Source organism: Chiloscyllium plagiosum, unplaced genomic scaffold, assembly GCF_037043375.1.
Source record: "Chiloscyllium plagiosum isolate Xiang-an unplaced genomic scaffold, Cpla_swu_hap1 HiC_scaffold_15, whole genome shotgun sequence".
In the NCBI taxonomy this organism is placed as follows: domain Eukaryota; kingdom Metazoa; phylum Chordata; class Chondrichthyes; order Orectolobiformes; family Hemiscylliidae; genus Chiloscyllium; species Chiloscyllium plagiosum.
Genome location: NW_028270153.1, coordinates 479,113 through 500,632, shown reverse-complemented (window position 1 = coordinate 500,632; position 21,520 = coordinate 479,113). Strand labels below are relative to the sequence as shown.

The window sequence follows — 21,520 nt, the reverse complement described above, 5'->3', positions numbered from 1 at the left end:
CACGCAGACAACAAGCAACATGAATTCGACTGGGACAACACTACTATCATAGGGCAAGCCAGACAGAGAACAGCCAGGGAATTCCTAGAGGCATGGCATTCATCCACAAACTCCATCAACAAACACATCGACCTGGACCCAATATACCAACCACTACAGCGGGCAGCTGAAACTGACAAGCGAAACCGGCAGGGACAGACCACTATAAACACCGGAGGAAACATCAAAGAAGCGCTTCGCAGGAGGCTCCCAAGCACTGATGATGTCGCCTAGCCAGGGGACGAAACGTTTGCAACAAAAACTTTAATCATTACAAGCAACCACCTGTATGAAACTTATAAATGTCTTTTGAAAATCCAAATATCCTATATTCATTGATTCTTCTATATCGATTTTGGTCATAATGTGTCCAACAAGTTTGTTTAACATAGTTTCACATTTACAAATTCATGCTATGACCACTTAGATCATTATCAACCAGGTGTCTATTTATCTCATTATAATATACAGTATTCCCACATGTTCCCAACTACCAAAGTAATGCTAAAAAGTCTCACTCACTCTCTCACTCTTTAAATAGCGGATTGACATTTGTTATCTTGAAATCCACAGGAATTATTTATGAATCTGTAGAATTTTGAAAGATAATAATCAAAGCATCAACTATGCCAACACTTATTTCCTACAACACACTGAGATGAAGATCGTCAGATCCTGAGGATTTATCAACTTCCAACCCCATTAAATTCTCCAGGACAATCTTTTTACTAATTATAATTTCCTTGAATTCCCCATTATCCCCAGCCACTAATGCTCTAGGTTCAACCATCTATATCTGCTTTATCAATGACCTTCTCTCTACCTTAAGGTTAGAACTGGAGATATATGCTGATGATTGTACAATGTTTAGCACCATTTGTGACTCCTCAGGTACTGAAGCTGTCCATGTCCAAATATAACAAGACCTGGACAAGAGCTGACAATTGACAAGTAACAATTACACTACACGTACCAGGCAATGGCCATCTCCAACAAGAGGGAATCTAACCATGTCCTCTCAACATTCAATACCGTTACCGAATTCTCCACTATCAGTATTCTGGTTACTGTTGACCAGAAAACAAACTGGACTACCCTTGTAAAAAGTGTGTCTACAAGACCAATTCAGAGGCAAGGAATCCAGCAGCAAGTAACTCACCTCTTGTCATCCCAAGTCATCTACAAGGTGGAAATCAGGAGTGTGATGGCACAGTTCCCATTTGCCTAGTTGAGTGCAGCTCCAACAACACTAATGAACCTGACACCATCCAGGACAAAGCAGCCTGCTTGATTGGGACCGCATCCACAAACATTCACTGCCTCCACCACTGATGGTCAGTAGCGGCAGTGTGTACTATATCTAAATTACACAGCAGAAATTCACCAAAGCCCCTTAGCACCTTCCAGGTCCACGATCACTTCCATCTAGAAGAACAAGAGCAGCACATACGTTCATCACGTGCAAGTTCTCCTCCAAGCCGCTCACCATTTTGTCTTGCAAGTATATCATCAGACCTTCAGTGTTGCTGAGTGAAAATCCTGGCGCTCTGTCACAGTATTGTAGTCTACCTACATGCCAAGGACTGCTGCAGAAGAAGGCAGCTCACCAAAGGCAATTAGGATGGGCAACAAATGCTGGTCAAGCTAGTGACACCCACATTTCCTAAATAAATAAAACAATTCTATTCACTCTTGTTTTTATTAACTAATGATATCCGATCAAAGTTATTAGGTTACATCACATGGGAGCTTTTGATGGCGTCGTCCCATTGTCAAAGGGCGGAAAATGCAGCAATTTTTTTAGTTCATTCACAGGATGTGAGCATTGTTGGCTAGGCCAAATATATTGCTCACCCTAATTGACCTACAGGCAGTCAATCCACATTGCTGTGGGTCAAGAGTCACATGTAGGCCAGACCAAGTAAGGATGGCAGATTTTCTTCTCTAAAGGGCATTGGTGAACCAGATGGATTTCCCCCGACAATCGTCAATGGTTTCATGGTTATCATTAGACTCCAGATTATTACTGAATTCAAATTCTGGTGAGATTCAAACCCAAGACATTACCTGAGTCTCTGGATTAGTAGTCAGTGATAATACCATTCAGGCTGTCACCTCCCCTCATGGGCCTTTTGCAGTGTTATAAGCCAGTTTAGGTTTTGATCTCCCTGTAGTAGTGAAAGAGCCAAAGTAATTGTGAAAAATTAGAACATCACCTAATGCATCTAGGACAGCGAATTTACAGCACATCCCATCTTGTCATTACCTTCTTTTAGTAAAACGCGGTTATTAACAGAAGAAAGGAAGGTAAAGGAATACTTCACCTTGACATTTCTTTGTTATTTCTGTCATAAGTATGTGTGAAACATGATAACCATTCTTTACTAAGTTTAATTACAGTTTGGTGAGTCAGAGTTGGCATTCAGGACAAAGAAGTGCTTGCAGTGATGGGGTTGGCCATATTCGCGATACATTTGGAATAAGGAAATAAAGCTCAAAGTCAGAAAAGACCAAAATACATGTAGAGGTTCCAGGAGTTTGAACACAAAGCTGACGTGTAAAGATGTGAAAATTGAAAATTATTTGTGTTTGTTTTGCATATAAAGAAAGTTACCTAACCATTTAATCATTCATTTTGTTGATATTTCTCCATGTGCGGCTGGAGGGCGGAAACATCAGAGTTTTAATTGTGAAGTTTTTGGATTGGGTGTGGGTGTTTTGACAGATAAACCAGGAATCTGATTGAGCAACTTGTTTTACGCAGAGAGGAGGCTCGAAACCCGGCAGCTTTCAGCAGTTAAGAGTCTGCCTCACGATTCACCCCAGCCAGCAGTTTCATTTCACCAAGATGAGACCATGTTTGCACTTTCAGAAAGGGAAATAACAACGTTCACAATTGCAGCAGCGTGATTTGAAAGCTCCCCATGTCTCTCACTCTGTTTCTGAAGAAGGTTTCTAACCTGAGTGGGAAGTATGACCGCCAGGTTCATATCACATTCCGAGGTAAGGAGCCGCGCTGAAAGCTTCTTCCCCAAGGGAGACTCCCAGCTGTTTGCGATGGGAAAGCCTGGAAACCGGGAAAAGTCTCAGCGTCACCAGAAAGTTTAGGAAAAAGTATCCGATTGTGGACAGTATTGCAGTAGGGTGTCAGTTAGCTCTGCTGGATGGTCTGTCTTCCCTCGGCGTTTACGCTCAGGTTAAACCACCACTAGTCGTCTCTCTGAAGCAGCCCGATGGCGAATTTTGGATTAGTGGTGCTGGAAGACCACAGCAGTTCAGGCAGTATCCAAGAAGCTTCGAAATCGACGTTTCGGGCAAAAGCTCTTCCTGATGAAGGGCTTTTGCCCGAAATGTCGATTTCGAAACTCCTTGGATGCTGCCTGAACTGCTGTGCTCTTCCAGCACCACTAATCCAGAATCTGGTTTCCAGCATCTGCAGTCATTGTTTTTACCCCTATGGCGAATTTACCTTCCTGTACTGTCATGTTGTGGAGCCAGGGGTGAGACTCCCTGTGGGGGGACTTTTCCTTCCCTACACTCAGGAGTTACTTCACATGCATAGCTGGAATACCATGACACACCATCCAGAATTAAAATATGTTCACCATCTTCCCTCACTAAGTCCAAATTTTAGTTCTCCCTCCCCAATAGTATTGTGTGTTTACCTGCATCCCAAGGACTGCAGTAAGAGGGTGTATCACCATCGCCGTTCTCTCTCCAGGGCAATTAGGGATAGGCAACAAATGCTGGCTTTGTGTCACCCACAGTCCACGAAATTTAAAAAGAACTTATGTGATTAATTCACTACCTTGGTACATGGATAGAAAGGCAGATCAAAATCAAAATGCTGCAGATACTGATAATCTGAAATAAAAAGAAGAGAAACTGAACATGCACAAAAGGCCTGGAATCATCTATAGAAAAAGTATTGATTTAATGTAACACTCCATTACAAATACTCCAGCAAAATGTCATCAATTGAACCATTATTCATTATTAATGATTATTCTCCTAATATTTATCCCATAGTTGCTACAATCTCTCCTACTGCCCTTGTCTCTTAATTTTCACTTCAGAAGACAAGAAACCAGACAGGAGGACCAGAGAAAATAATAAAGAAAATTGGTCATTAATTCATCAAAGGCTGCCATGTTAGTACTAAATAATGAAATCCCTCTTTCAGAATTAAGCTGCATCTTGAGCGATCCTAATGTCTTTATTTTGGGTATCTTAATACAAAAGACTATTCTAAATATTCAGCACATCTAATTAACAAAATCCAAAATCAGCTTTATTTGAGTATTGCTTTACGTTTTTCATTTATATTCACCTGGACAATTCAAAAGAAATGGTTGAAAAGAATGCACCTTCAAGGTTGCAATCAGATCAGTTGTGATCGTATTGAATGGAGGAACGCGCTAGAGAAGCTGAATGGTCCACTCCTGTTCCTAATTTATGTGTTTGGATGTATCCAACTTTTCTCTGCCTTTAAAAAAAATCACTCATGGGATCTGGGCATCACTGACTGGGCCCAGCATTTATTGCCCATTCCTAGTTGCCCTTGAGAAGGTGGTGGTGAGCTGCCTCCTTAAACTGCTGCAGTCCACCTACTGTGGATTGACCCACAATGCCATTAGGGAGGGGAATCCTAGATTTTGACTCAATGACAGTGAAGGAACAGTGATCTATTTCCATGTCAGGAAGGTGAGTGACTTGAAGGGGAACTTTCAGGTGTTGTGGGTGGCACGGTGGCACAGTGGTTAGCACTGCTGCCTCACAGTGCCAGAGACCCGGGTTCAATTCCCGACTCAGGCAACTGACTGTGTGGAGTTTACACATTCTCCCCGTGTCTGCGTGGGTTTTCTCCGGGTGCTCAGGTTTCCTCCCATAGTCCAAAGATATGCAGCTTAGGTGAATTGGCCATGCTAAATTGCCTGTAGTGTTAGGTAAAGGGGTAAATGTATGGGTGAGTTGTGCTTTGGTAGGTCGGTGTGGACTTGTTGGGCCGAAGGGCCTGTTTCCACACTGTAAGTAATCTAATGTTCACATATGCTTGCTACCCTTGTCCTTCTAGTTAGTAGTGGTAATGGATTTGGAAGATGCTGTCTAAGATACCTTGGTGCATTTCTGCAGTACGTCTTGTAGATTGTACACACTACTGATACTGACTGTTAGGGGTTCAGGAGCTGAGTAGCGCCACATCCACAAACAGGCAAAAGTGAGGACTGCAGATGCTGGAAATCAGAGTCTAGATTAGAGTGGTGCTGGAAAAGTACAGCAGGTCAGGCAGCATCTGAGGAGCAGGAAAATCAAAGCTTTGGGCAAAAGCCTGGTGAAGGGCTTTTGCCCAAAACATCGATTTTTCTGCTCCTCGGATGTTGCCTGACCTGTGCTTTTCCAGCACCACTCTAACCTAGACCCACATCCACAAACAAGTCAGCTGCTTTGTTCTGAATGGTGTCCAGCTTTTAGAGTGTTGTTGGAGCTGCACACATCAAGCAAATGCGGAATATTCCATCACACCTCTGGTTTCTGTCTTATAGTGTGCAGGCTTTGGGAAATCAGGAGTTGAGTTACTCACAGTCCTTATATGACTGGTCCAGTTCAGTTTGTGAACAATGGCAACCCAAGGCTGTTGATAGTTGGAGATTTAGTCACGGTCACACCATTGATTGTCAAGGGCTGATGGTTAGATTCTCTTTTGTTGGAAATGATCTTTGCATGCACTTGTGTGGTGCAAATTTTATTTACCATTTGTCAGGTTATGGCTGGATATTGTCTAGACCTTGCTGCATTTTAGACATTTTCAGTATCTGAGGAGTTATGAATGGTGCTGGACATTGTGTAATTGGATATCAGTGAACATCCCCACTTCTGACCTTATGATGGAGGAAAGATCATTGATGAGGCAGCTGAAAGGTGCAGAGATGTCCTGCAGCTGAGATGATTGACTTCATAACCATTCCTTTGCTATATTAAATTGCATTCACATTTCAGCAACAATGTTTGAATTCGTCATGATTAATTTAGTTTGTGCACTCAGATTCCTCCATTTAACCAAAGCTAGGCGAATGTTCCGGTCTTGTTTAAATCCTGTGAACCCAATTTCTTTTTTATGAGCATGAGCTTCCATCCAGATTCGCAGATGATCAACCAAAAGGTTTTGCTGTCTCTATCGCTCTGCTCTTTCTCTCCTCTGTCTCTATTCCTGTCACAAACTGACAAACTGAACATCAGTTCAACAGTGTCTTCCATGGACTTCACCCCCCCTACTTCTCAAAGTTAATGTGCATGGTGACATGAGTCAAATAATCCTTGTATTCAGGTAGAAATGTAATTTAGTTATTCTTTAAACTTCTAACTTCAGTAAATATTGGAACTAAGTAGACAGTTTAAAGTATAAATGTATGCTTATGCATTTATAAAACACAACTTTCCTAATATTTTTAATATTTTGGAGACCAATAGTCAACATAATGCTTTAATCATTGTTTACAGGCATGACCATCTTGCACCTTCTTCCCAATGAAACAACTTGGGCCTTTTTAAAATCTTTAACAACCAAGTTTGCTGGTTCATTGTTGGCACAACACAAATCAGGTCATATGACCCTCTTTATTTTACCCTAAATTAGAAATATTATAACAAAATAATATTGTAATACCTTGTATTGTAACACTTCCAAACAAAGATGTTGATTCTGGAATTTATATAGATTTGTCATGGTACAGACGGAGGTCATTCAGCTCATTGGTACAAAGTATTCCATTTGATTCTGACTAGTGTTTATAAAATTTTCACTATGATTTCCTTGCTTCTGCACTCTGTATTCTTACTTATAAAGCTGAATGCTTTATTAACTGCTTCATTCAACTCATCCTACAATCTTCATGAGGTGACTCTGCTTGTGTGCCACTGTAGTATTGTACCTTTATATTTTCTCCCCGTATCCTTCCTACAAAAACAAATCACTCACACCTCTCTGTATTAAATTCATCTCACACTTTTCCATCCATTTCACCAACCTGTCCACATCTTCTTGAAGTTCATCATTAAACAGGAAAAGATGAGTCCTAACAGTGTAATTGCTTAAGGAGCTTTAGAACATTGAGTTATTGACAAAAATAATAAATAAAATCAGACTTGTAAATAAGATAATACATAGATAGACAGCAGTCTGATTGGACTGCAACAAATTTACAGATTTGCAGAGTTATTACAGCATAGATGGCCAACATTCAGCCCATCAAGACCATGCTGCAGAGCAATCCGAATACCTTGCTCTAACCCAATAACCCTGCAAGTTTATTTTGCTCATGCCAATGGCTGACTAGATTTCAACATTAATTCTATTTTCTTGTCTGTTTTCCCAACCATTACTCTTCCCTCTCTTGTATGCCAAAATAGAGATAGAAATTGTGATGAGTTAGTAAGTCCAATATTGTAATATGGTTATCAGGATGATAGAAAGTGGGCAAGATGGACATTGACAATTTCTCATTGAACTGTCCTCACAATTCAACTGGATGGAATAGACATTCAGTTCTTAGAATTTATTAAATCATTTGGCTTTAAAAACCTGTCATGACTGACATAAAAATTAACAATATGTTTCTTCATCTGTTCTCAGGTTATACACACTTGACTAGGAAAGTGAAATGTGAATATGAAGCTGTCTTCAATGAGGTAAGATTTCAACATGTAGTTTTCTCAGCAATTAATGATGTTAACCTCAAGTCCCAGTTAAGGAACATTCATGCCATAGAGTGAATAACTAATTGACTATTCAATTATCTCAACATTTTCTGTTTCTCCTGGGATGTTTTTGCTGAACAAAAGCTAAAAGTCATGAATCACAAATGTATAGGTTACAGACAACATGTTGTTCTTTCACAGGCTTGAACTGATTTGACTTTCTGATAATCTTAATCCACACCACGAAAGCCAGTATCCCATAATCAAGTCACCCTTTATTTACATGTGCATAATACACAACGCTGATCCAGCCAGCACAGAGCCAGCACCCAGAGTGAACAGAACCCCTGACACTCTTGTTTACATATATTTTTTCTTTTTCTTTTTTTTTCTATTTTTGTTTTTTTTGTTCTTCTCTATTTTCTTCTCTTTCCCCTCCCACACTACTGCCTAAGTGTGGTATTGCTTATATTTTCCCCAACACCCATGTTGTGTGAGACACAGTGAAAGACAACAGGTGTACAAATCTTTATTTAATTTCCACCACCAGGTAGAAAGAAAACACCCAAGTGGCCAATGACAAGCAATGCCCTTCTCATCAAAGGGCAATGCTGCGTGATCAAAAAAGTGAAGGGAAGGGTAGGGATTCAATCAAAATAGAGTTGGAAAGGGAAACAAAGCACTCCACTGCCCTGCAGTGCCCACCTCTTCTTGAACAACTCGAGGAAGTTGGTAGATACTGCGTGCTCCTTCTCCAGGGACACCTGGGCTCTGACGTAGCCGCGGAAGAGGAGCAGGCAATCGGCCATAATGACCCATTCCATGGCCTGCTGCCTGGACCTGTTGGCCAGGCTCAGGAGCAGACCCACAAGGAGATCCTCTGACCTACCCTCCCCTTCTGCATGGGGTGCCCAAAGATCAGGAACTTGGGACTGATGTGCAACTAGAAAATCAAAAGGAGAGTGCAAATGCCCACACCCAATATACAGGTGGTCCACGGACTCCACAGCGCCACAGAACAAGCAGTTGGGCTGGGAGTCTGTGAACCACCGCAATCTGCGGTTGCAGGGGACTGCTGCGTGCAGCACCCTCCACCCCAGATCCCCGAGAAAGGGGGAGGACTCCCGCGTAGAGAGCCCTCCACTGAGGATCCCCACCGCCCGGTGGCAAATGGGCACGTCAAGGCATGTCCGGACGGTGGATGAGGGAGAAGAGGTGGACGGTGTGCAGCAGCAGTCTATATGGGACCCTCCTTTTTACCCCCTGGAAGGGAACAAAATAAAAATTCCGGAGGCGGCTCAGGTTGTGGGGCACACGCTCCCGCGGAAAGTACGGTACCCTGGGGCCAATGTGAAATTCCATCCAGGCTGGTGTAAGTGCGGACGGGATCCCACCGCACACCCAAGCATCCTCCAACTGGGGCACTACGTCGGGTCCGAGCACCGCCGTTTTAAGGCGTCGGATGGTGGTGGCCACGTACCGGATGTCTACCGCTGCCCTGCTTGCTGTGTCCTGCGTCCAACCCAGCACGTCCCCAACCCTGGTCACCCTTGCCACCACGGCCCTCCCCTCTGACAGCCACTCGAACCCGCGAGTACGGAGGTGCGGATTCCTGAGCAACGGCTCCCTGACGACAGCTGCTACTCCTGCCGGAGGGCCAGCGCGACGTGATTTGACCATGTTCCAGACAGTGATCAGGTCCTGGTAAAAGACAGGCAACGTCCTGAGGCCGACCTCCAAACCGTCATGGTCGACAAACTGGAGCTGCGTGTTGTAGTTGAGGTTGCACACCTGTCGGAAAAAATACGTTGCCAGGGCACACTACCTAGGAGGAGGCTCAATGTAAAGGTATTGCAGCAAGATCTGAAGGCAGAACGTCGCGGCCTGGCTGCGAACTCACACCAGCGACTGACTGCCCTCCTCAATAGGGAGACTCAGGACCTGCGCAGCGACCCAGTGCATCATTTTGTCCCAGAAGAAGTTGACCAACGTTCTCTGGATGTCAGTGACAAAACCAGGAGGAGGGACCAAAGGGACCAGCTGGTACCACAGCATGGCAGCCACCAGTTGGTTTATGACCGTCACTCGACTCCTGTAAGACAATACTCAGAACAGTCCTATCCAGTGGCCGAGGCAAGCCGAGACTTTGGCCTCTAATTCCTGCCGGTTCGCCAGCTACTCCTGTTTATTTCTTTCAACCAGGACTCCCTGATTGGATGAGATTAACATCCCCAATGAGAGAATTCATATGCTAAGAGGTCCATCTGGCTGGCCTGATTCCAATCACTGACATGGTCCCAAAAATGTTTTATGTTAATCAGTTGGAGTTGGGCAGTAAGTTGTGACTGTGCTGAATCAGGTGGAAAATGGACAAAAGAGAGCACGTGTAATGGGAAACCAGCTCCTGTTACCACTTCTCCAGTCTCTGCGCTTTCTTAAAGATCAAAGGTGTGCATGTGTGTATGTATGATTATGTGTGTGTGTGGTTATGTGTGTTACTATGGAGGGGCCATGGTGGGGGAGTATGTGGGTGAGGGTGTGGTTGATGGGGAGGCTATTCACTGTTCTTGTTTCTGCAGATGAACAATACAATTACTTTCCCATAATCAAAAAATTCCAACTGCCCTCTCCCTCCGATTGGCCACACCCCAAGTGCTTACTCCCCCCAAATTACCCACACCCACTGATCACCCATTCTCCCCATAGATCACCCACACCCCCCAAAGATTTCCCTCTCCCCAATTGCCCACTCCTCCCAGTTGCCCACTCCCCACTGATCATCACCCCCCCACTGACGCACGCTCCCAATTACCCACTCTCCCTGATAGCTCACTCCCCACCGATCGCCCACTACACCCAATCACCAACTCCCCACTGACCACTTATTACCCACATAGATTGCCCATTCCCCCCCAATCATCTACTCCCCCCATGGATCGCCCTGACAACCCACTCCCCCTGACCACTAACATGCCCAATCACCCTTTCCCCTCCTGATCTCTTACTCAACCTAAATCGTCAATTTCCCCCAATCACCCACTCCTCCCAATCACCCACTCCTCCCAATCACCCACTTCCCCAATTGCTCATTGACCCTGATCGCCCACTTTCCCCGATCGCCCACTCCCCCTGATCGCCCACTACCCCTGATTGCCCACTTCCCCGCACACTCCACTTCCCGTGACACTTGCATTCCCCCTGATCACCCACTCTCCCCAACTGCTCACATCTCCAATCACCCAAGCTCCTTGGTCGCTAACTCCCCCTGATCACCCATTTCCTCCTTGCCTTGGCAGTGAAATGTCCTCACTACTGTAATGCCAAAAAAGGTATAGCCAATTTGCATTTAGGTATGACCTCAAACAGCAAATAAAATCTTAAACAGTTTTATCCATTTTGGGATATTGTTTGAGGGTTAAGTATTGGCCAGGCAGTTTGGAGATTGTTGCACTACTTTAAACATGCTCTGGGTTCTCTGAACAGTCTGGGCCTCCACTTCACTTCTCATCAATGACTGAATTTGAGCAAAAATTGTGACATTTTAAAATATATCCTCATCCAAACTCTGGCCTGTTTCCAGATTTGTAAAGTGTTCTGGTATTTGTGATTTGTTTCTTTGACAATAGATTCCAAGCTCTCCACCTAACTTTGTTAAAGGTGGGGCAGGTTGTACATAACACAAACATAATAACTAAACCGCAGGGCTGCTGAGTAGTGACTTGCTGCTAATTTACAGAATAAATGCTGCAACACATTATGACTCACTTATTGAGTCCTTCCTAGTACACTCTGTATAAAGTTCTCCTTGCCTCTCCCACTTTGGAGGTGTAGAGTTCTGAAGATATGTGCAAGCTAACAGGTCTAAAATGCTAAGAGAAAAGTATTTTTAAAATTCTTTTGATGAATGTTTGAGATATTAACAATGGAAAATTGAACACATTGCAAATTCAAGGTGACTAAGCATTTCTGGATCAGTCCTAAATCAACTGAATGCAGAATGAAACTGTCTTGACTTTGTTGTCCAGTGCCATTTGCCTGTATGGTTTCTGTTCTCCATTTCCAACTTTAATCTGACCATGCTAAATCCAACACCTATTTTTGGGATGAGTAGGTTCAGAGCCACTGAGGACTGGGATGCAATGGCCCACACTTGGTTTAAGCTGGCCTCATGCAAGAGGAAATACCCGTAGGTTTGCCTGATGTGGAGATTCACAAACATTCCACCTGGATCCAAGGTTGAGAAACAGCACTGCAATGTATAAAAGCAATCAATTTTCAGCACAAACACACCCAGGTTCCTAATGTGAATAGTCACTGGATTCCTATCCGCTAATATACTGACAAATTGAGAATAGCATTGCACCAACTGAAAGGATTGCATTCTTCATCCTAACTAGGTATGTTATTGAAATGTCACTTTAACGACATGCCCACTGGCAGTGATTCTCTGGTGTCTTTGAGGATTGTAAGAGAAGGAACAATTCAGCTGCTTTACTGCCATTATGAAGAGAGGATTTCTCTACTGGATGGGATTATCCCTCAACCCACTCCTTCTCATCCGGGCTATACTGTTATTTCATTACATCCTCAATTTGAGGAACTACAAAAATAGCTGAGATTAAATGAAATTCCAAGCATTTTAATAAACTGAACAGTCCCAGTTTTGTGTATGTGTTACGTTATCTAATGATCAACTACCCTTAATTACTCCCAATTAATTCTTCATCCCAATCAAGCATGTGACTCAGCTCCTGATCCCAAGTCAGTGATCCTGTTTCAGTGAGTTACTCAGTTGCAACAGTGAGTTACTGTTGGACAGTGTGTTTTGGGGACACTGATGTCTTTCTTGGTGAAATATTCTACAGTGGCAATGAACTGAATTTGAATTGAATTTATTGTCACGTGTACCGAGACACAGTGAAAAGCTTTGTCTTGTGAAAAATACAGGCAAATCACATAGTTAAGTAGCATAGATGAGTAAATAATAGGTAAACAGCAGTAAAAACAAAAACACAGGTACAGGCGAATGTTAAGAGTTTGTGAGTCCATTCAGTATTCTAGCAACAGTAGGGTTGAAACTGTTACAAAACCGGCGTGTGTGTGTGTGGTGTGTCCCGATGGTAGAGGTTGTAGAAAAGCATTGCCAGGGTGGGATGGATCTGAGAATGCTGGCAGCCTTTCCTTGACAGTGGGCTTGGTACATGGATTCTATACATGGGAGGTTAGCCTTTGTGATTGTCTGAGCCGTGTTCACCACTCTCTGTAACCATCTCCGATCTTGAATGGTACACTTGCCATACCAGTGATACATCCAGGCAGAATACCCTAGATGGCGCATCTACAAAAGTTGGCAAGGATATTAGCCGTCATTCCAAATTTTCTCAGCTGCCTGAGGAAGAAGAGACGTTGTTGGGCCTTTATAACCAGTACGTCCACATGAAAAGTCCAAGAAAGTGGATGACCACTCCCAGGAGCTTGACACTCTCCATTCACTCCACCTCTGTGCTGTTAATGTGTGTGTGGGAGGGGGGGCATGAGTAACATCCTGCCGAAACACGCCCCTGAAGAGATTCACTTGCAACTTTGAACTTTGTCTTTGAATTGGGGCAAGCATTTCTGACATCATGTTGCTATTTGGGAAACCTGATTAATTTGATCCTGCCATCAAAGACTGGACCCAGTATGTGGAAAGAATGAGCTATTTTTTCTGGGCAAATAACATTGGGGCAGATGAAAAGCAATGCGTAATTCTCTTGACAGCGTGTGGACCAGCAGCTTTCTTGGTTACTAGAAACCTAACTTTCTGGAGGGACCAGATACTAAAACCTTTGGTGAATTATTGCAGAAAATTCATATGTAACCTGGCCTCTATCCTGGCACTCTTACATCTGCTACTGATAAAGGGTCAACTTGGAAATGGCCTTGTAGCCAAGTTGTAGCCTTTGGGAAAGTGAAGAAGCAACTATTGTAGACTAAGTTGTTGGCAAATTATGATTCCAAGTACGATATGGTGCTGACATGCGATGCCTCCCTGTATGGTATTGGGGTAAGTGTTGACACACTGGTGGCCCAATGAAGAGGAATTCCCGATAAACTTCCCAGAGTTTGGCTGATGCCGAACGAAGGTATGTCCAGACAGAAAATGAATATTTGGCAGTCAGCTTTGCTGTAAAAACATTTTACCAATACCTTTATGGGCATAAATTTGTAGTAATGGATTACAAACCCTGCTAAGGCTACTTATATAGGACAGGATCATGCTGCCTATGGCTTCAATCTGATTCAGCAGTGGGCTCTTATTCTGATCAAGTACAGAGGCCAAGCGGCAAATGCAGATGCCTTGAACAGCCTCGCACTGATGATACACCACTGGTAGTCCCGTCACTAGAAGAGTCTGCTCTGGTTTTAAACTTTCTGATCACCCTTCCGGTCACCAATGACAATATCAGACTGTGGACACAAAAAAAATCCCATCCTGACAAAACTAAAACAGCTGGTGGTGATGTGGGAAACAAAAGGATCATCACAACCTGAACTGAAACCATTTTAGCCACTAGGAAATCAGATCATCATACAGGATGGCATATTATTATGAGGAGCAAGTGTGATTGTCCCTGGTAAGGGTCACTGCCAGATACTGGCTGAACTCCACCAGGGTTATCCAGGGGTTTCCAAAATAAAAAGATGTTAACAATGAGTTATGTCTGGTGGCCAAGATTGGACATTGACATAGCCACATTGTTGACAATACCCATAGTGTTGACAAGGGCAAAAGATACCGCCAGCATCTCTCCCACATTCATGAGAATGGCCGGGTAAATTCTGGACATGGTTATACATTGTCTAGGCCGGTCCTTTCAAGGGATGCATGTTTTTAGTCATTGTGGACGCCCATTCAAAGTGGTTAGATATACATAGAGTTCATTAGTCAAAGATGGTGATGACCTTTGAAAAGTTGCAAGCACCTTTTGCAAAACACAGACTCCTGGAGGTGCTGGTCCCAGACAACAGGGAATTCGATTATTTCCTAAAGTTGAATGGCATTTGGCATGTAAGAAGAGTTCCTTATCACCCATAATCTAATGGTCTGGCCATAAGAGCAGTCTAAACTTTGAATGCAGGCTTAAAGAAACAGCTTAGAGCTTCACTTGATACCAAACTGTTCTGGTTCTTGTTTGGTTAAAGGATCACCCCTCACGCAACTACAGGGACAGCTCCAGTAGAGTTGCTAATGCAGACAAGATTCTGCACCAGGAAAAATCTGGTCTTCCTGGATCTGAGAGAGGTGGGAATGTAAAACGGCATCACGACTCCGCTAAGACAGAGAGGCAGTTTACTTCAGGGGATGAAGTTTGGTGTTGAAACCAGGGGAATAGCCCTGCATGGGTAAGAGATATGGTCGACACGAGGTCAGGTCCTGTGACATACAAAGTTTGGGTAGGAGAGGTGGTCCTGAACAAGCACGTGGACCACATAAAAGCTGCGACCTCACAAATGGGACAGGAGCTAAGCACACCTGCCCCCTCTGAACATTCGGCAAGGCTGTCAAAGCCCCTTGAGTTCCCTCGTTCCACCTAGCGTCAAAGAAGCTTCTGAGGGCAAGATGGATATAGCAGGTATCATGGCCTCGATGCTGTTACCGCGGATGTTCCAGGTGCATGAGACGGGCTTCGGTCTGGTACACACCACCAGTATCTGAGGCAGAGTCAGAGGAACTGGACCTGATGCAAAAACGCCACAGGAGAAACTACAGGAAAAAGAATGAGGCTACATCCTAGGACTGAGAGGGGAAGGGATGTAGTGATTGTAATGAGGTCAACCAGGTGGACCTCAGAAAATGAGTTCCTGATTGTGGCTGTTAGCCTGGTCTAATCAGGGAGTCCTGGCTGACAGATATAAACAGGCATATAGGGCACTCTGCTCACTCCAGGAGCTGGCTCTAGGAGCCGAGTCAGTATCATGGACAATGTGCGTCTAAATAAAGGGTGACGGGAAACTGGCTTTCATGGAGTTATTTTAGGATGCACAGGTGTTTCCAAATTTACATTTTTCTTCTAAATTAATTTTATTCAATCATGGACTTGGACATCGCTGTCTGTGCGAGCATTTATTGTTCATCCCTAATTGCTCATGAACCACTGCAGCCTTTGAAGTATACGGACACTGCAATGCCGTTGAGGGTTAAATTGAGTAGGTTGGTGTTACTTTGTTCTTGCATGCAACATGATTATTGCTCCTGGTTGGAGAGTTAAGTATATTGGCATACCTTAAGGTTAATACGGAATGTGATTACAGGGACATAACAACATGTCCGTAATTGTGGAATAAATGATGTGTTTTTTTGCTCACTCTTTCTTGAGTGTTTACGTTAGTTTCCAATAGTATACTCAGCACTCTGCAGGTCAAATTGAAATGTTGTAGGTGAACTTGAAGTCCTGTAAAGACTCTGCTCGACAAGACTCTGAGATAGACCCAATGGGGACAGTATTGGCAAAGCCCTCTGGGCTCCTTAGATTCTTACCTTGATCAATTTCTCACCCACCCAGAATGCCAGGCCTCTTCCACTTTACTCAATGGCCCACCGCCATTGTCCTCCCTGGATCCCTCTTGAACTCCTCCATGTACCTGACCCTCCTCCACAATCTTCTTTCACCACTGACTCACCCTTACTAGTCCTGAAGCTTCGTTCAAGAGCTCATTCCCCTGTTCTGCTACCTTAGCCTCCATCAGAGAGTTTACTGGGGATGAAAGGATTCTTTGGTCGTTTACTAGTCTGCTCTAAGGGTGTGAATGACTTTGAGTCCTGATTTTGTGTTATTTTGGTTCCAAGCAATTGGCTTTGAGGCTGCATTCAGTGTTTGTGTTTTACTGCCTTCACGTCTGTCAGTTCTGAGACAGTTCCCTGTTTAAAACCCACTTTGTCAGGCTGAAACTGCTTGGGTCTAGTCAGCATTCACTAGATCCTGGTCTGGATTCTGTTGTCATCTCTGCTTTAGTTGTCTAAACTATTGTACTTCTATATTTATATTCTTTCACATATTGCTGCAATGGTAACTGGGGAATCTAGCGTATAGTGTCAGTTTCAGTGACTGTTAGAGCAAAACAAGGGATGGTGCTACATGACTGTCCTGGAAGTGGATGTTTGCAAGAGTGTAATACAGTGATAGAATCATGGAGTAATACAGCATGGAAACAGGTCCTTTGGTCCAAATTGGTCTATGCTGACCATGGTGGCCACTCTGCTAATTCTAATTGTCTGCATTTGATCCATATCCCTCTAAACTCTTCCCATCCATAAAACTATCCAAATGTTATTAAAATGTTGCTATTGTACCTGCCTCAACACTTTCTCAGGCAGCCCATTCCATATACACATCACTGTCTGCGTGAAGAAGTTGTCCCTAACAATCATCGTGTATGACCAGGCAGTCTCAAACCCTCAAGGTAAAAACAATGACTGCAGATGCTGGAAACCAGATTCTGGATCAGTGGTGCTGGAAGAGCACAGCAATTCAGGCAGCATCCTGATGAAGGGCTTTTGCCCGAAACGTCGATTTTGCTGCTCGTCGGATGCTGCCTGAATTGCTGTGCTCTTCCAGCACCACTGATCCAGAGTCTCAAATCCTCAGTTTGATAATACCCAGCACATGGGACATCCAGCACTGTCTTGATTTACACAGAATGTGCTGAAATATTGGATAAAAAATCCAATTATTAACACTGTGGTTGTATTTGTCTGTGACATTGTGCCTGTAGCATTGTTAAAAGTAGCTGAATTGAACAGTGTGGCGCTGGAAAAGCGCAGCAGGTCAGGCAGCATCCAGGGAGCAGAAGACTTGACGTTTCAAGCATAAGCCCTTCATCAGGAATTCGGATGCTGTTTGAAAGCTGCCTGATCTGCTGTGCTTTTCCAGGGCCACATTCTTTGACATCTTCAGCATCTGCAGTCTTCACTTTCTCCTAAATGTAGCCGATTGTTTGTTGCAGGAATTCCGTTGGCCTCATTATGGACAAGACATTATTGAAGACATGCTGGAGATTCGAGTTTATAACCACAGCAAACTCTTCAGCAACAGGCAAGTGCCAACTGTTGGGGCTCAGAGTCAGTTTTTCAAACAGCATCCTAAGTAAATAGGATTTTATTGGGGAGGGAACTAAGGGCTTGGATTTAAAACTAACAGCAGGATTTTAATTTGTCTGGTGGAGATGGGTGCAGAGGGTGGGGATAGAAGTTGGAGTGGGGCAGGTATTGGTGCATTGGTCTATGGTGGAGGTGTGTAGGTTTGGAGGATTGAAATCCACCTGTCTCGGGAGGGTAGGGGTAAGAGGTGAGGGTGATGGTCCTCCTGTCTGGGGGTGAGGGTGAGAGTGGGGGTTCTCCTGTGTGGGGGTGAGGGTGAGGGTGGTCCTGTTTGGACATGAGGGGTGATGGGTGAGGGTACTTCTGTCTGGGTTGTTTTGGGGGAGTGGTGAATGTAGGGGTGCACCTGTCTGGGATGTGGTGGGAAAGGTGTGAGGATGAGGATGCTCCTTTCTGGGGTGCAGTGGGGGAGATGTGAAGGTGAGAGTGCTTCTGTCTGGGATGTGAGGGGTGAGGGCAAATGCTCCTGTCTAGAGGGTAGTGTTATTCTGGTGATGCCTTCCTGCTCTTTATCTTACTGGCATATGGTACAAGCTACATTGCGTGAAGTCCATTCTCTCTAACATTGAACTTGAGAAAGGAAGCACTTGGTTTATCTTGGAGATAATGTTGCAAATCTGAGTCAGTGGCTGTCTCCAACAATCACAGCGTTGTTCAAGTTTAAGGGGGATATACACGGCAAGTACTTTACACAGAGGGTGATAGGAGCCTGGAATGCGTTACAGAAGTGGTAGCAGAGGCAGGCACGGTAGATTCATTTACGGTGCATCTGGACAGATGCATGAGTAAGTGGGGAACAGAGGGATGCAGATGCTTAGGTATTGGGTGATAGGTTTAGACAGTGGATTTGGATCGGCTCAAGCTTGGAGGGCCCAAGGGCCTGTTCCTGGGCTGTAAATTTTCTTTGTTCTTTGTTCGTCATTCATCAAATTATGATCAATCCCTGATAATGTTGCCCTGAAAAATATTTGGATCATCAGCTGATTTTAACAAGGTGATTTATATAAAACTATTGATTGTTTTTTAATTAATCTTACTTCATTTAGGGAAGGACAGGGAATTTGAGCTTATTGATTAAAAGAAAGGGGAATGAAGTTTGAAGTCAGAAGGATCTATCAAATCCTGTAAGCAAGAATGAGGTTATCTCTTTTGATCTGAAAATGATAGATCAGGATACTTTCTAGATGAAATTAAATACAGTAGACAGCCAAAGGGACTTGGAGTTCAGGTGCATAGATCTTGAAAATGTCACAAACAGGTATAAAAAGTAATCAGGGAAAGCTAATGAAATACTGACCTTTATATCTGGAGGACTGGAGTATAAGGATGGAGAAGTTACGCTGCAGTTACACAAAACCCTGGTAAGACCCCAGTTGGAGACTGAGGACAGATGTGGGCACCACGCCTTAAGAAGGATATATTGGCCTTGAAGGAGGCACAATATGGATTTACAAGAATGATATCTGGACTTCAGGGATTATCAAGATAGATTGTACAAATGAGGCCTGTTTTCTCTAGAATTTAGGTTAGGGGGGTGATCTGATTGAAGCCTTCAAACATTAATGGTAAAAGATAAGGTAGATAAAGATAAACTATTTTCATTGTTTGGGAATTCTAGAACTAGGGGGCATAGTCTAAAACTTTGGGTCAGACCATTCAGGAGAGATGTTAGGAAGCTGTATGTAAAAGTGCTGTGTGTAGAAGGGTGGTAGAGGTTTAGAACTCTCTTCCACAAACAGAAGTGGGTGTTGAATCAGTTGTTAATTTTAAATATGAGATACATACATTTCTGTTAAGCAAAGGTATTAAAGGATATGGGTCAAAGACAGGTACAATTGGTTCTATTATAATGCATGTTTCTTCAACACAAATTGGCTTTAATGTGGTTGAAGAATTTAGACTGTTAGTTGTAGAATGCAAACTTTCATTACCTGTATTGGCTATAATGCGATCTTGGTCCCATTAGTTTAAATGGTGCTGCTATTGTGCGATTTTCTTATAACATAAGATTGCATGAGAATGGAATTATCGTGTTATATCAGAACCGACTGTATATTGAGTTAGACCACAGATCAGCCATGATCTCATTGATTGGTAGATCAGTCTCGAAGGGCTGAATGGCCTACCCCTGTTCCTATGTTGATGTTCTTATCACAAGATCTAAGATAATCTCTGGTCATGTGTCGGAAAGTACAGCTCTATGAACACTTGATGACACACTAATCAAAATATGTCTTTAAAGGTTGCAGAGGAAGTTAATAATTAAGTGAAGGGGTAAATTATTTCATATGATTAATCTTCTTTTACAGGCTGTTGGGGCAATTACAGATTAGTCTTCAGCAGGTGGCAAAAACTGGTCAATTAGTTCTAAAGGAAGCTCTTGTTGACAAGAAGAATTCTCTGACCAATGTAAGTAGCACATTCTGTCCATTTATTTAAATAAATCAGTGTTGGGAAATGAGTAAGAGAAAACATCCAAATAATATTTAATGTCATTTATTGCTATGATACTGGTGAGCCAGAGAGTGAAGCTGGTGGCTGAAAGCTGGCCACGGTGATGCACTGTCCTCTTTTGGATAGGGAGTCAGTTCCAGGCAAGCTGAAGGAGGACACAATCTCTAATTCCCTCCATCTTGACTCAAGGCACAGAGGCATTATAGATCCCATTAGCAAATCCAACAGAGGCTATTTTGGGGTAGGTCTTAGTTTGTTAGCTAAATTATCAGAAATACTTTATAATTCCAGACAGAAAAATATGAAGATAGAACAATTTGGTTCTAAAAGTTGTTGATATTATGTTTGGAGATGATTTTGATGCAACAGTGAACTACTTAGTGAAATCCAAGTTTTTAAATTACTTTTTAGCTGTGTGTAATGAAGACTTAGTGATCTGTCTTCAGATAATAAATGTTTGGTATAAACAGGAGTCTCAGAGGTTCTGTTCACTCTGAGAGCTGTCTCTGAGGGAGGTGGATCAGTGTGTGAAGGACTCTCCACTTTGTGTGTTAGGGAGAGGGGACTAACCTCTGAACTGGTTGGACCACACAGTCAGTGTGTCTTATTACTGCTGTTGGTGTTTCCTACCGAGGAGGAGTGTTTTTTTTCTTGTTCCTCCCCCTTGTTTCAGGTAGACTTTGTTTTGATTTTCTATTTTTCTTTATTGTTTATTATGATTTTTGTTCGTTTTCTGGGGTTCTTTCCATTTATTTCTGTTAATTTGAGGCTGTGCTCAGCTGCACAGGCAGCTACCACCACCCCGCTGCTGCTGCTGCAACCTGGGCCTGCTCTTATTATCGCAGCCTGGGCAAAAAAAAGTGTTTGGTATGGAAGTACTGCATCATTTGCATTCCTTTGGAGTTGGTAAATAATACAGGAAATGGAATGAATGTTAACAAATTCTAAGTCAATTAATGCAACAGAAACCCAGAAACATAGCTTTTCGTTACTGAAAAAGATTTATTGATTTGCTCAACATTACACCTCTCATCTAACAGCCTGTGTCCCAGCTGGCCTTTATTTATATTTAGTCGAAGCTAATTAATACCCACAACTTACTTCTCTTAACATTAACAGTGTGGTGACAAGACATTAGCAAAATTCTATAATGTAAGCTGAAGGTGAACAATTGTAATAGAAATTCACTTT

The 21,520-nt window shown here is 43.2% G+C and overlaps 1 protein-coding gene across 2 annotated transcripts in view; it reads left to right on the top strand.

Moving 5' to 3' along the window:
* Positions 1 to 2,803: 2,803 nt before the first annotated feature.
* The window catches only part of fer1l4 (fer-1 like family member 4), a 368,573-nt gene continuing 349,856 nt past the window's right edge, over positions 2,804 to 21,520 (top strand). For both annotated transcript variants that reach the window (XM_087994630.1, XM_087994631.1), the window contains exons 1-4: positions 2,804 to 3,042; positions 7,670 to 7,725; positions 17,722 to 17,810; positions 20,185 to 20,284. In XM_087994630.1, the coding sequence (XP_087850756.1) occupies positions 2,964 to 3,042; positions 7,670 to 7,725; positions 17,722 to 17,810; positions 20,185 to 20,284 (324 nt within the window). In that variant the 5' untranslated portion in view covers positions 2,804 to 2,963. The remainder of the gene's footprint in view (positions 3,043 to 7,669; positions 7,726 to 17,721; positions 17,811 to 20,184; positions 20,285 to 21,520) is intronic.